Source organism: Mastigoproctus giganteus, chromosome 3, assembly GCF_048544385.1.
Source record: "Mastigoproctus giganteus isolate SK-2022 chromosome 3, ASM4854438v1, whole genome shotgun sequence".
Classification (NCBI taxonomy): Eukaryota; Metazoa; Arthropoda; class Arachnida; order Uropygi; family Thelyphonidae; genus Mastigoproctus; species Mastigoproctus giganteus.
This window is the reverse complement of record NC_143577.1, coordinates 244,365,590-244,379,521: the sequence shown is the minus strand read 5'-3', so window position 1 is coordinate 244,379,521 and position 13,932 is coordinate 244,365,590. Positions and strand designations below refer to the sequence as shown.

The window sequence follows — 13,932 nt, the reverse complement described above, 5'->3', positions numbered from 1 at the left end:
AATTTAGGGTAGAAAAAACCATACTACCCTCACCTGGGGCTAACTCTGCCACATTGTAAAAAAGGCCCATAAAAATTCATGTCATTGATGGGACTCGAACTGAGGTCTTTAAAAAGGGCACTACTTCCTAATCTTAATTCCATTGCTCATTTCTTGAATGGAGAAATTGCGAATGCTGAAATAAATGCACCTGAATTCTGTTAAGCTTTGAAAAATGCATAATCTAGTGGTGAGAACTGGCATGCGCAAGGTGTTTTTTAAGTTCTGAAATTGGCTACACTTCAGCACTAAGAAAGCTACACCAGAGTTGGCAAACACATCATGGGGTAAATGATACCAAGCAAGTGCAGTTGTATTTAAAATCATGAAAGAAATGAAACTGTTAAGTTCTAGTAGTCTATGATCATTAGTTTCTTTAAAAAAGTGATTTTGATGCAATTTATACATATTGCACTCATACACCCATTATTAGCATTAGGTAGAGGTATATGATGTAAGAAAGTGACTAATATACAGCAACATCAAAAAAAAAAAAAAAAAAAAAAAAAAACAACCCTCCAATTTCACTCCAAAAGTTTGTCCAGTTCTTCTTGAATTTATTTAAGCTGTCAGCTTCTTCCAGGACAGACAGTTTGTTTCAGCAATCAACCAATTGCTGGCTAAAAGCAAATTTCTACACATCTACTGTACAACTGTCTTTCCTCAATTTGAGTTTATGCCCCCTCAGGTACACAATCTGAGCAAAAATCCCACAGCACTCAGCTTGCTAAAACCATTCAAGGCCTTATATACCTCAATCAGGTCACAATGCACGTGCCTAGTCTCTAGATGCTGCAATTTGCAGAACTTAAGCCTTTCTTGTTAAGAGCACTCCTTTGTTTCCCTCACCAATGTCGTTGCCTTTCTCTGTACTCATTCCAGCAGCTCTACACCCTTCGTAAAGTGAGGCCTCCAGACCTGTACACAGTACTCAACGTGTGGCCTGACCACTGCCTTACACAAGGGGATTAATCACTTATCCCTGATAGCAAAATGCCTGTATATCATTACTGATAGTTTTCTGCACTGCTCAGAAAACTTCATACCTGATTGGGTACACAAATAGCCACTTTATTAGGTATACCCACATAATAGCAAGTAGGGATCCCCTTTGATCCTCAAAACAGGTAGAGTCATCATGGCATTGACTCAAAGTTCCAAAGCATAATAAAGGGAGATACTGATTCCACATTCATTCAATTACTTCCCACAGCTACTGCAAATTGTATAGTTGCACATATGTAACTCCAAATGAAATTACACAGGTGATCAATTGGATTGAAACCATTGCAGTAAGCTCCTCATTTCTGGAACCAGTTCTGTACAATTTACCAACCAGATTGGTGAAGTAAACAAAAGGGTGCTTTAGTTAGAAAGGCTTCAGTTCTGCAAATTGCAGTCTCAAGAGTATGCATCCGCAGGGTGATCTGATTGAGGTGTATAAGCCATTGAATGGATTCAGTAAGCTGTATGTGAATGGGCATTCTTCCTCTTGCAGAGACCACAAATTCAAGTTGAGGAAGAATGGTTGCAGGACAGATAAAAAGTTTGCCTTCAACCAGTGGGTGGTTGACTGTTCGAACAGATTTCTATCTGTTGTGGAAGTGGATGGGGTTGAATAAATTCAAGAACTAGACAAATTCTTGGAGAATATTGTATGGGTGAACTGTTATTTTTTTTGGCTGATTCTATATAAACTTTCTTTCTTGTATCATTTGCCATTACTACTACTACATGATACCATCACTGAAGGAACACTCCATTTCATGAGTTCATGTACCTAATAGTGGTCACTCAGTGTGCATACATGTAATTCTTATTAAATATACCATAAAACAGAGTACATCCATAAAAAAAGTCTGAACAATATAAACTAGAACTTATTACATTTTTTTGAGTGAAAATTATTTTCCAACACTTTTTTTGCCTTGCATCAAACATATTGCAGAATATATATTTCAATATTTAGTATTAGTAAGTGGCAAATGATGCAAGAAAGGAAACTTATACAGTATCTGTCAAAAATAAAGAACCAACATTCCCATGTCACATCTCCATCACTCCTAACAATTTAGAATTCTTGCTTGAATTTATTCAAACAACCCAGCTCTACACCACCAGATGGGAGTTTGTTCCAATAATTGATCACCCGATGGGCAAGTTTCCACACATCTACCCAGAAACCATCCTTCTGTTTGAATTTATGCCTCTTCATGTGTATTGCTTGAGCAAGAGGAAAGATTCCTCTTGTTCAGACAATACACATGAGCCTACTCAATCCATTCAAAGCTTTAAAATACCTCAAATCAGATCTCTTCGTGGGTGCCTAGTGTCCAAGCACTGTAGTTCACAGAACTGAAGCTGTTGTTGTTGTTGTTTGGTTTTTAGGAGCATTAGCAACTAAGGCCATATTGCTCCAGGATATGCAGTGGTCATACCTTAACCTTTCCGCATCCTCCGTATTTGGTGGTGACAGGCTCGAATCCCAGTCTAATCAAGAAGCGTGTGCTATGCACTGCTGCTCCTTCCCACCTAGCTACAGAGGCACCCAGAACTGAAGCCTTTCCTGGTAAGAATACCCATTTGTTCCTCTCATACATCACTGCTCTTCTCTGCACCCATTCCAACAGATCTATGTCCTTCCAAAAATGAAGCCTCCAGTTGTTTGTTGTTGTTTGGTTTTTAGGAGCATTAGCAACTAAGGCCATATTGCTCCAGGAATATGCGGTGGTCATTCCCTGACCTTTCTGCATCCTCCGTATTTGGTGGTGACAGGCTCGAACCCCGGTCTAATCAAGCAGCGTATGCTATGCACTGTTGCTCCTTCCCATCTGGCTACAGAGGCACCTAAAAGAAGCCTCCAGACCTGTATGCACTACTCAAGATGTGGCTTCACAACTGCCACTATAATAACCTCCATATTCTGTATATCATTGACAAAACTTCATGAGCTGTCCTGGTAGACTGCACTGCTCAGAGAACTTCATAACCTAACTGCACAATTACTCCTAGTCGTTTTCATTTTCCACTACCCTGAGTGAAGCATCTTGCATTTGTCAACATTAAATTTCAATTGCCATTTCTCAGCCAGTGTGCCTAATTTGCCTAGATCTTTTTGCAGTAGAATACCCAGATTACTGCGATTAATCATCTGCAAATTTAGACATTAAGTCTGATATGTCTTCATCAATATCATTAAATAAATATTGAAAACAAAAATGGATCCAGCACAGAACTCTGGGTGACTCTGCTAATAACATTATTCCAAGAACAGCAGTGTCTAATCACTATCTTCTCCCACTCAATCATCCCTTTATCCATAGCAGTAACTTCTCACTTAATGTCACACAGCTCTAATTTGTATAATTAGTGTTAATATAATTAGTACTATGTACAACATCAAAATTTCAACATTGAAATGCTATTTCAATATAAATATTGAAATAGCATTTCAATATACATATTGAAATAGCATTTCAATATTTATAACAACATAAAAACACATGGATGGTTCATTTAACACAATTTTGCTCTGTTAGAACATATGTAACAGTATTATAGAAAATTCCTTTTGACTGTTGTGTAAAAAGTTAAGAATTATATTTATGTCAAGAAATGTAATATTTCCATAATAATTTGTCAAGAAACAATTTGCATAACACAGAAAAACCATAAACTATTTACCACAAAGTGTATAAGATTTATTACCTTAATTTAAACATTTACATCACATTCAACCATATTTTGAAATGGTATTCATAAATTGCATTGTTATACATGTAGTTTTCATAAAATATTAGCAATACATTTACAAAAACACTTTTACTTTCCATGAATGAAATTCACAGAAATCATATGTAAAAAATAATATGTAAAATGAGTATCTTATGATTAAACCCAATGATTTTTCAGTACATGAATCATGAAGTTCAGATCTATGAAAAATTGTAATCAAAAGGCAGAAAGGATCAGGTCCTAAAGGACATAACTGGCAATTACTGACAGCTACATTACAAAAAACAATTAAGACAATTTGCAGTTCAGAAAAACAGATAAAACAAGTACTTTCATATAACACAAAATCTTAATATACAGAGATTCCTAGTAGTTTTCATCAAGGTATGTAACCATAAAAAGGTTACATAGTATTATAAAATTTTGTTCTATGAAAAAACAAATTTTCAATTATTTTAAATGCGGAAGCTATCATATTTTCCGTCAATGTGGCGTAATCGCAGATAAACATCCGTTCCAATTCCCTGCATTGTTTCCACTGTCAAACTGCCACCTAAATATTCTGCATAAGCTCTTGATATTGGCAAGCCAAATCCAAACCTGTAAGTACATAAATTGTAAAAATATGAAATAAAAACCAAAATTTTAATGAAAATTAAATTTTAAAAATGATAAAAAAGAATATTCTGAAGACTTTAAACAAAAAATGCTCTAAACGTAAAACATCAAGCAAAAATTATGAATACAGGTAGTTCTCGACTTTGAGTTAATTCGTTCCTAGCGTGCCCTCGTAAAGCAGGAATTTATTTCCAATAGACAATGTTAAAAATAGGGGTTACGTTATCAACAATGAAATTAGTTAGCTAACTTAAGTTTAAACAATGATTGATTTATCCAAAGAAATGAAAACGTAGCCCGTAAAAATCAAGCAAATTATAATAGAGAAATTATTTGTGACTTACAAATGTTAAAGAATGTTTATTCTTCATGCACACTCGTTGATCACTCGTTATTGGCTCAGTACTGTTTGTTGCACAAGGAGTTGTCTTCTTCAGAAATGCTTCACGAGGCATTTATTTCCAAGATAATCTTCTCTTTTCTTTATAAATTTCAATAGCATGCATAAGCAATTTTTAACGGAATGCACAAATTGCATATAAAAACAACCTTTTAGGGAGTTATATAGCGAAAATTTAAACTTCCGAGGTCATGGAATGAGTTATCAAAAAACAATGTTATTGGGGTTCACATTACGATATTTTTGCGACATGATGATAACGGATTAATATCCGTAAAGCGGCGTACACTGTACTGTATAGCTACGTGCGCGGTTTGAAATGCAGTATTTATGAAATGTTTTACATTCATTTTTTGCAATTGATGTTCATATTTTCAATTTTGTTGATACTTTAAAGAAAAAAAAAAAAAAAAAAAAACTCTTAAAGCAAGAACTGCCTGTATTAAAACGCCCTACAGTGGGAAACAAACCGAGGTTGTATAACAACAACACTGCCAGACACTTAATTACCTTCTTACCACTATAATGCATTAGGGCTTATGCCTTATTACCTAAAATCCCTTAAGATATTTTGCAACTTCTCTATTACGTTCTAAGTCATCAAATCCCAATGGAACAAATTAAATAACACAAAAAATAATCACTGTTGTCCTATTATCCTAACAATGACCATTTTTAATATTATTTCATTCCATAACGATTTCAGCACTATTATTCTGGATTTATTAATTTAATACTCTGCCTGCTGGCCATGAAGGTTTTGTAATTCATATGCTAGTTCCCAACATTTGTTTTATAAGTCTAGCTACCAAAGGGCAAACTTTCAGTATCTCCCATAAGTTGAATTACAAATCAGTATGAGCATATAAACAAGCCTGCTCTTCCTTGTTTGTGTTGTTTCTAGGATCACAATTCAGTCTGGAATCCTATGTTTGTAATTTTTTTTTTTACTCCTGTTATTCCCCAACATTCACTTTACATTTAAATGGTTTTCCTCACTCAAAAATTAAGGATTTTTAGTCTCCCCTTTATGCCAAGTTTCCTTTTATCAGATTTATATCACAAACCCTAAGCACATGTTTCCATAAGCTGATTCATTTGTAACCATTTTTCCTTTTCCTCTAAAACCCTGATGCGGTTTAGTGGAATATCAAAATGTAGCCAATCAGATCATATTTAAGTTTATATGAAATGTTAGCATTTCAAGAAATGGCTTAATTGCAAAAAAATTCTCAGATAGCTTTTTATCTAAATTTCATTCACTAATTGAGATGAATAACATTTATCTCAGCAGTTAATGAACATTGACTTTTCAATTTTTTTTTTAGGCAACAGCATTATTCTCCCATGGAATATTTTCGCTCTTGTGTTGTTACTCAAGACTGGTGCTACTTAATATTTACAATAAATGAGACAACATGCTGCTAAGTAAACTAAACTATATCTCCTGCACATGAACTTTTTAATAATTTTGACAATATCTTACTTCTAGCTAAGTGGCTTGAAAATATTTTTAAATTAGTTTTAATTACCCATGCATAGGTCCTGCAGCTGGTCCATCAGCAGACTCCGTCATCATTGTACCAAATATTCCTCCATCAAGACGATGATCTGTGCTAGTTCCTGCAGTGGTAAAATGATACTCCATAATGTGGGGAACTGCATGATGGGGTATGCCACCTCCTCTATCAGAGATTCTAAAATAAAAATAATGTTTAAATGGTCACTGAACATCTACCAATTTTTAAAGATTTTTTTTTGTTAATTTTATTTTATTTGATTTCATGTAGTATAAATCAAATAAAATTTGATTTGCACTACATAAAATAAAAATACGAAAAGGGCCAAAACAAAAGTAACTAATATTTTTAAATCCTTAAAACCTAATAACTTACAATGCAATATTCATATTGAGTAAATGGTGAAATACCTTTCAAATCTAGGGCAATTATCACACAACACTGCAAAATACAGACCTATTGCTTTGCATACTACTACTAGCTTGTAGCACATTTGATTTGCACTACACAGAATTTAAGCTGTAGTTTGACATATCAGCCTACTAAATACACTGATTCTTTTGGATTTTTTCCCAAAGTTCTGGATAAGCCAATCAATCCACTCTAACCTCACTGCACTCAATTTATCAAGAGTACACAGTTTCTGTTTGCCACAAATAATTATTTATATTTATTTTTCAGTGCCTCAGTGCAAGGAGAACAGGTTACTAATTTGCATTAATGTAATATTAAATTACAGAACTATTCATATTGTAATAAATAAATTTAACACAGAACCTTTATAGTAGTGTTATTAATTTTATTTTTCAATGTTCACAAATTAGTTGAAATGAGTTTTCCTGCATCTTTAGACATGCAGTAAAATGAGCAAAATTTCTGCTCATCTTGTGAAAGTTCATTAGCAGCAATAAATAAATGTTCAAAAGCTTAAAGAATGTGGACGAAACCACTATTTTCTTTTAATTCTATTTCATTTCAAGTACCAAAATGTAGCAATGACAATGCAATCCTCCTCACTAGACACTTTACAAAACAGACTGTAAACAAATTGCCCAGCATTTGAAAGCGTCTAACTACAACTGGTCATCACCGAGGGAGTGAAAAATCACATTGAGTCACTCCTGTGGGAAAGTGCCTTGCAATATAAATCTATTTACCTGCCATTATGGAGAAAAATGCAATTTAAAACTCCTTGGCTACTCCTATTCCTTTTCACAAGCCATTATTTCATAAATTCTGCAATTATTGCAAAGTCACTCACACAGAAGAAGCAACTGTTTTCCATTCAGTAGAAGGATGGGCAGTCTTCTGTTGTTTGTTGATACCACGAGTTGCTCTCCAACAAAGTTTACAGAAACTTGAGTCTTCTGCTCTCATATTTGAGAGATGGATTATTGAATGTAAATAACTTAAAAGAAATTTCTATTCATTTGCTTTTATAAGCCAACCTTCAAAAGTTCTGTCAAGAAAGAGTGCAAGATAAAATTTAGATATATACAGGGTGCAGAGGAAATCTACCGACAAACTTGAACAGGTGATAGAGGGTACCAAATGAAATTTTTTGTCAAGTAAACATAGGTCGTAAATGAGTCGTTATAGCAGCAGAAGCTATTAAAGGGTTGTAAAAATCGAACAACACATTCAGTAATTTAATGTCATTTAATGCATACAAATCATTTGCTGTTGCACATAAAATAGAAAAAACAATCCATAACACAGTGTCCTAACGTACAACTACCATCAACATTAATGTATGCATGCGTTGAGAGGTCCTCGGAGTGGTGCGTATCTGCCGCTAATAGCATAAACACATAATGTCATTTTATGTTCAGTATGGGTACAGACATGGAAATGGAAGAGGCTCACAGGATTTATCAAGAACACTTCCAAGGCAGAAGGTTGCCTCACCACACATTTGCTGCAATACACCAAAGATTGCGGGATAGTGGCTCTTTCGGTATGAATATGCATGATACTGGACATCGACACACTGCTAGGATACCCTGGTTTGAGGAACAGGTTTTGCAGATCTTCGCTAATACTCCTTCTACCAGCACAAGTGCTGTTGCACGCTGATTGGGTGTGCAGCTTTGTTTGGTGTGGGATGTGGTGCATGAAGCCAGACTACATCCTTTCCAATGCCAGAAAGTGCATGCACTAGAACTTGCTGACTTTGCCCACCATGTAGAGTTCTCCGACTGGTTTTTAGAGGAAATCAACTTGCAGCCTGATTTTGCCAATAATGTGCTTTACACTGATGAGGCATGTTTCACTCAAGAGGGATTGTTCAACAGCTGCAACAGTCATGTGTAGACAGAGAATAATCTCCATGCAATGATTGAACATGGCTAGGCTACCAACACAGGTTTTGCGTCAATGTATGGGCTGGCATTGTGGAAAACGTTTTAGTTGGACCATACATGTTGTCTGCACATTTAGATGGACAACTCTGCGTTTTCTAGAGCAAACACTTCCAGAGTTGTTGGATGTTCTTCTGATTGTCCAAGCACAAATATGGTTCCAACATGATGCCGCACCACCATATTTTCACAGACGTGTACGCACACACTTACATACAACCTTTCCAGGCAGATGGATTGGTCAAGGTGGACCTGTAGCCTGGCCAGCAAGACCACCTGATCTGACTTCTTTGGACTTTCTTTTGGGAATACATGAAGACTTGTGTATGAAACGCCAATGAAGGAACTTACAGCACGGATTGTCACAGCAAGTGCAAAGATACAAGACAATCCTAGGAACTTCCAATGCCTACAACATTCAATGATGCGTCAGTGTGGGTTATGCATTGAACATCATGGTCACCAGTTTGAGCACTTCTTATGAATTGTTTTTTCTATTTTGTGTGCAACAGCAAATGATTTGTATGCATTAAACGACATTAAATCACTGAATGTGTTGTTTTGATTTTTACAACCCTTCAATAGCCTCTGCTGCTATAACAACTCATTTACAACCTATGTTTACTTGACAAAAGATGTTTCTTTTGGCACCATCTATCACCTGTTCAAGTTCGTCGGTAGGGTTTCTCTGCACCGTGTGTGTGTGTGTGTGTGTGTGTGTGTGTAATGAATAGAATATTGTAAATTTTATATTTAAAATAATAATGATGACATGAAAATAAAATGAAAAAGTAAACTACTGCATTAAAAAAAAAAAATTGGTAAGGTTAAGTTTGCAAAATTCATAAAAAATTACTGTAGTTGTGAATGTAATATTTTTTAAGGCACAGAGTATGACTAGAAATACTAGAAAAATATACAAGAAATATCTTCTGGCTGTGGGCAGCACTTCAAGCAGTGCTCCAAACTGTCACTTAGGTTCACTTTTTTTTATATTAGAGGTCAAATAATTTGACCATTAATTTTGTTTATTAATAATTAATTTCATTAATTATTAAAGGTCAAATAATTTAACCATTAATTGGGCAAATGACCATTAATGGTACAAAAATATTTTATGGGCCCATTTAATATCATCTGCCAAAAATTAATAGCTAATTTTAATTCATATAGACAAAAGTCAATGTACATGAAGATAATTCTGAGAAATAGTCTTGCTGCATAACCCACCCAATCGGATTACAAACAAACAAACAAACAAAAAAAAAAACATCTTTGAATCAATGAGTACTAAGAAATTTTAAATGGATAAGTCAATTTTAAAGTTAAATGTGCTTTTCAAAAAACTGATAAACTGGGTTGAGGTTATAAAACAAATTAAAATCCCTGATCACAAATTATAGCAAGACAATTTCAGAAATTATCAGGGTGTCTTCAGTTGATACATTTAATAATAAAGATGTCTTTTGTCTATGGAACATGCTCCTCATTTTAACGAGTCAATTGCAGATACAATAATAAGATTTTTAAAACGATTTCTGAAACAATTTGTATTACAACAAAATCTAACACTTTCATCCACCATCAACCTGTCAATGTCTCTAATGCATATAATTTTTTAATCAAATTTGCAATTCTTTGTCACTCACATTATCTTCCTTCTTTCCCACAACAATGACGAACTCTTTCTACTGATTACTCTCTACCACCCTAACTTATTTCACAAATTTCGAGGATGATATTCCAAAAATTTAGTTTTGCTGTGACACATTATTCAGTGCTCATATTATATGAATTACTATATGAGTGATAATTCAGGAATACATTTATATAACTCAAAGTGTAATGATTGCATTTAACCATTGACAATTAAATTGTACTACCTAAAACCTTATGAAAGTTGATGATGAGGTATTTTTAACATAGCTGTACAATACAAAGATTTTTGCAAATTGCTGTAAATATTTTATAAATATACTCACTTACCTGATAACAAAATCAATTTCATTATTTGCTATTGTAACTGTAATTGGAGGAAGAGAAGATTCAGGGGAGTCCAAATGGCTCTCTATAATTGATCTAAAAATGCAAATTTCCAAAAATTAGTATTTGCTGTTTTCAGAATTCAGCCATATAAATTATAAACAACTGGTATTCTTTCTCCTCCCACAAAACAATGTCAAAATACCATTAACACAACCATATAAGATACGTTCATGAATGATCCAAGTTCTATAATTCACATGCAGTCTGCAGAGTGAAAATAAACATGAGAAAAAAATGGACTGGCTGTAACTGTTCATATAACACACACACACACACACACACACACACACACACACACACACACACTGAATGTTGAGCCAGAACTAAATCTGTTTCAAGTTCTACATTAGACTGATGAATAAATTAACATAGGAGAAACTTATCTTTAGCAAAGCATCTGACATTTCCATATGAGGGCAGCTGTACATGCTGGAACAGATTGAGATTATCGATTCTAAGGTAGATTAGGGATAGCTGAAGGAAAGGAAGCAGAACTGTCAAAAAAGATCAGTTTTTAGAGTGCCGCCAAAGTTATAAGTCGAGAGTATCTTCAAAGTTCGGTGCTAGGGTCACTCACATATCAAGAGATAATTGAAGTAATATGTTTAATTAGAAATGACTAAGCTCCAGAGTTGGCTGTAGCAGAAAGTGATGCCATTAAATGCTTTATAATACTTCAAGATATATGATAAAATCAGTTTTAAGAGAGCCTTAATAAGTGGTTCCCTGATCAATGGAAACAAGCAGTTGCAGGATTTTATTAAAAGCAAATAAAATGTAAAGATCCAAATTACAGACCCAATAGTGCTCTTGCCATTATTAGACAAGATGTTAGAGAGACTGGAAGTTTCAAAATAAGTGTCTAGAACAGTATGAGTTCAAATATACAGTTTGAATTTACAAACAGCAAATCAAATTTTTATTAAAAGATCATGGTTTGAAAAGTAGGTCATCTGACTTAGGTTATGCAATAACAATCTGTATGAGTGATTCTTTAAGACTAATACTCACATTGTTTGATTATATGAATTATGTTGATGATCAGCAGGTAATTTTAATAAAGGACATTTGGCCTCCTAACATTCCTAGCTTACAATAATTTAATTTTTCAGCTTCTGCTAGGTCTGGTGAAGTGACTAAGAGGAGAAAGCAGAGAAAGGATGATTAAGATGCTGAAATTGTGGCAACATATCTATACGATAGATATTAAACAGACAAGTTTGACAGTGGGTGTGATTGTTAGACAGCAGAGACCCACACTGAAGCAGTGGCTTCGGTGGGGGGGAGGGGTCTTCCAGCCAAGTGGTCATAAATATATAAGTGAAAGTAAGAGTTGTAATGAACAGTTTAGTTTTGTTTAATTTAAAATGATCAAGTTTAACAAAGATTATTGAAAAGGAGAGGTTAAGTTATAGGCAGAAGCCTTGGAAACTGATGGATCAGGTTTAGAAATGAATCAAGAAATGATAGGACCACTCTTGTTTCCAATTTTCTTGAATCATACTGAAAAAATAAAAGGTAAATGCAGAAACTAACAGGTGAAGGTTGAGAGCATGGTTCACAATGTAAATCAGGTTGAACTCTTTCAGAATGATTTGAACAGGTTGTGGACGGTCAGAGAAATTGCAGTTATATTTTAATACCTTACAAAAGGTTCTACATTTGTGAAATAATCAGAGATAAAACTCGTACAATAAGAGAGGTAGCACTAAATGGTATCAATGAAGAGAAACTTATGCTCCTGCCTAAAAGTTTGTAATTGTATCATTTTTCTTAATTTCAAAGTTTTTATTAAATTGGACCTTTAACTTGTTTACCAATTTTTATCAAAATATTTTCAATTATGTATATTCAAAAGACAAAATTTAAGAAATATTTTAAAAAGTTCTAGAATATTCCAGAAAGGTGTAGAAGATTCCTGAACATGGTAGGACATTGTAGAAGATTCCTGAATATTGTAGACGATTCTAGAGTGTTTTGCAATAATATAAATTGAGGAGTAAGAACTTTAATTTATAAAATTAAACATCCATCATTCAGAAAGTGTTTGGTATAAATTGTGTGTTTTGTCAAAAACATGGCAAGAAATAAGGAACCAAGCATTGAAAGAAAAAGTGTTAAAAGAAAGTTATTCCATGAACTATTGGCAAAAAGCTAGGTGTTTCGTTTAAGGGAGTACAAACTACCATTCAATGATTCAAGGAAATTGACAGTTTAAAGGACAAATCACAATCAGGACAAGCATGCATAACAACAAGATAAGACCATAACATCGATTTCTAAACACAATCAACCACTTACTGCACCTGAAATCTGAGCTGAGTTCAATAGAAACAGACAAACCTCCCATGTCTATATCAACTGTAAAACTTTGTCTTAAACAAACTGGGCTTCATGGTCATGTAAAGGTCTGAAAATTCTTATTAAAACTGGAAAATCAAAAGAAACAGTTTGCTTGGGCTAAAAGCCATCAACATTGGATATGTGACAGATAAACACTGTGGACAGATGAATCCAAATTTGAAAATTTTGGATCAAAGTGTACAGTTATGTGAGACTTTCAACTGAAGAAATAAAGGTGCCACATTATTTAGTGCCTACAGTCAAGCATGGCAGTGGTTTCCCCTATGATCTGGGGTTTCTTCTGTTTTTCTGGAGTGGGTGACATTGAAATAGGAATTTAAAAAAAAAAAAAAAAAAATGCTATGAAGACATTTGTGAACATCGTAAACATATGGTCTTCAACCTTATGGAAGAAATTTAATATTCCAAAATGAAAATGACCCAAAACACACTCTAAGCTGTGCAGACTTTCTAGAAATTAAAAAACAGCAGGGGTATTATTGCAAATTATGGTAGGGCCACCCAAACTGCCTGACAAACTCAACAGAGCTTTAATGGGATCATCTAGACCATCAAGTCCATGAAGTCTGCCCATCTTCACAAAATTTACGGGAAACCTTGTAGGTTGCTTGGAATAATGTTAGTGAAAACACTATTATAAAATTAATCACCAGAATACTACATCTGTGTAAGGCAGTGATAAATCGTTGTGGGGGATATTTTTATGAAAAAAAAAGTATTTTTTATTGTTAATATTAATCATTTCAGTATTTTTTTTTTCTTTGTAAATTTTTCAATGCTTAGGAAAGTGAAAGGCCAATGATTTGCAAAATCACTGCATCGCATTTAGACAGGAGGTTATTGTTCTGTC

General features: G+C 34.2%; 1 protein-coding gene across 2 annotated transcripts in view; it reads right to left on the bottom strand.

Annotated features, from left to right (window-relative positions):
- Positions 1 to 4,158: 4,158 nt before the first annotated feature.
- The window catches only part of LOC150088997 (branched-chain alpha-ketoacid dehydrogenase kinase-like), a 97,901-nt gene continuing 88,127 nt past the window's right edge, over positions 4,159 to 13,932 (bottom strand). For both annotated transcript variants that reach the window (XM_090370989.1, XM_090370990.1), the window contains 3 exons: positions 10,659 to 10,751; positions 6,325 to 6,489; positions 4,159 to 4,374 (listed from right to left, as the gene is read on the bottom strand). In XM_090370989.1, the coding sequence (XP_090227115.1) occupies positions 4,230 to 4,374; positions 6,325 to 6,489; positions 10,659 to 10,751 (403 nt within the window). In that variant the 3' untranslated portion in view covers positions 4,159 to 4,229. The remainder of the gene's footprint in view (positions 4,375 to 6,324; positions 6,490 to 10,658; positions 10,752 to 13,932) is intronic.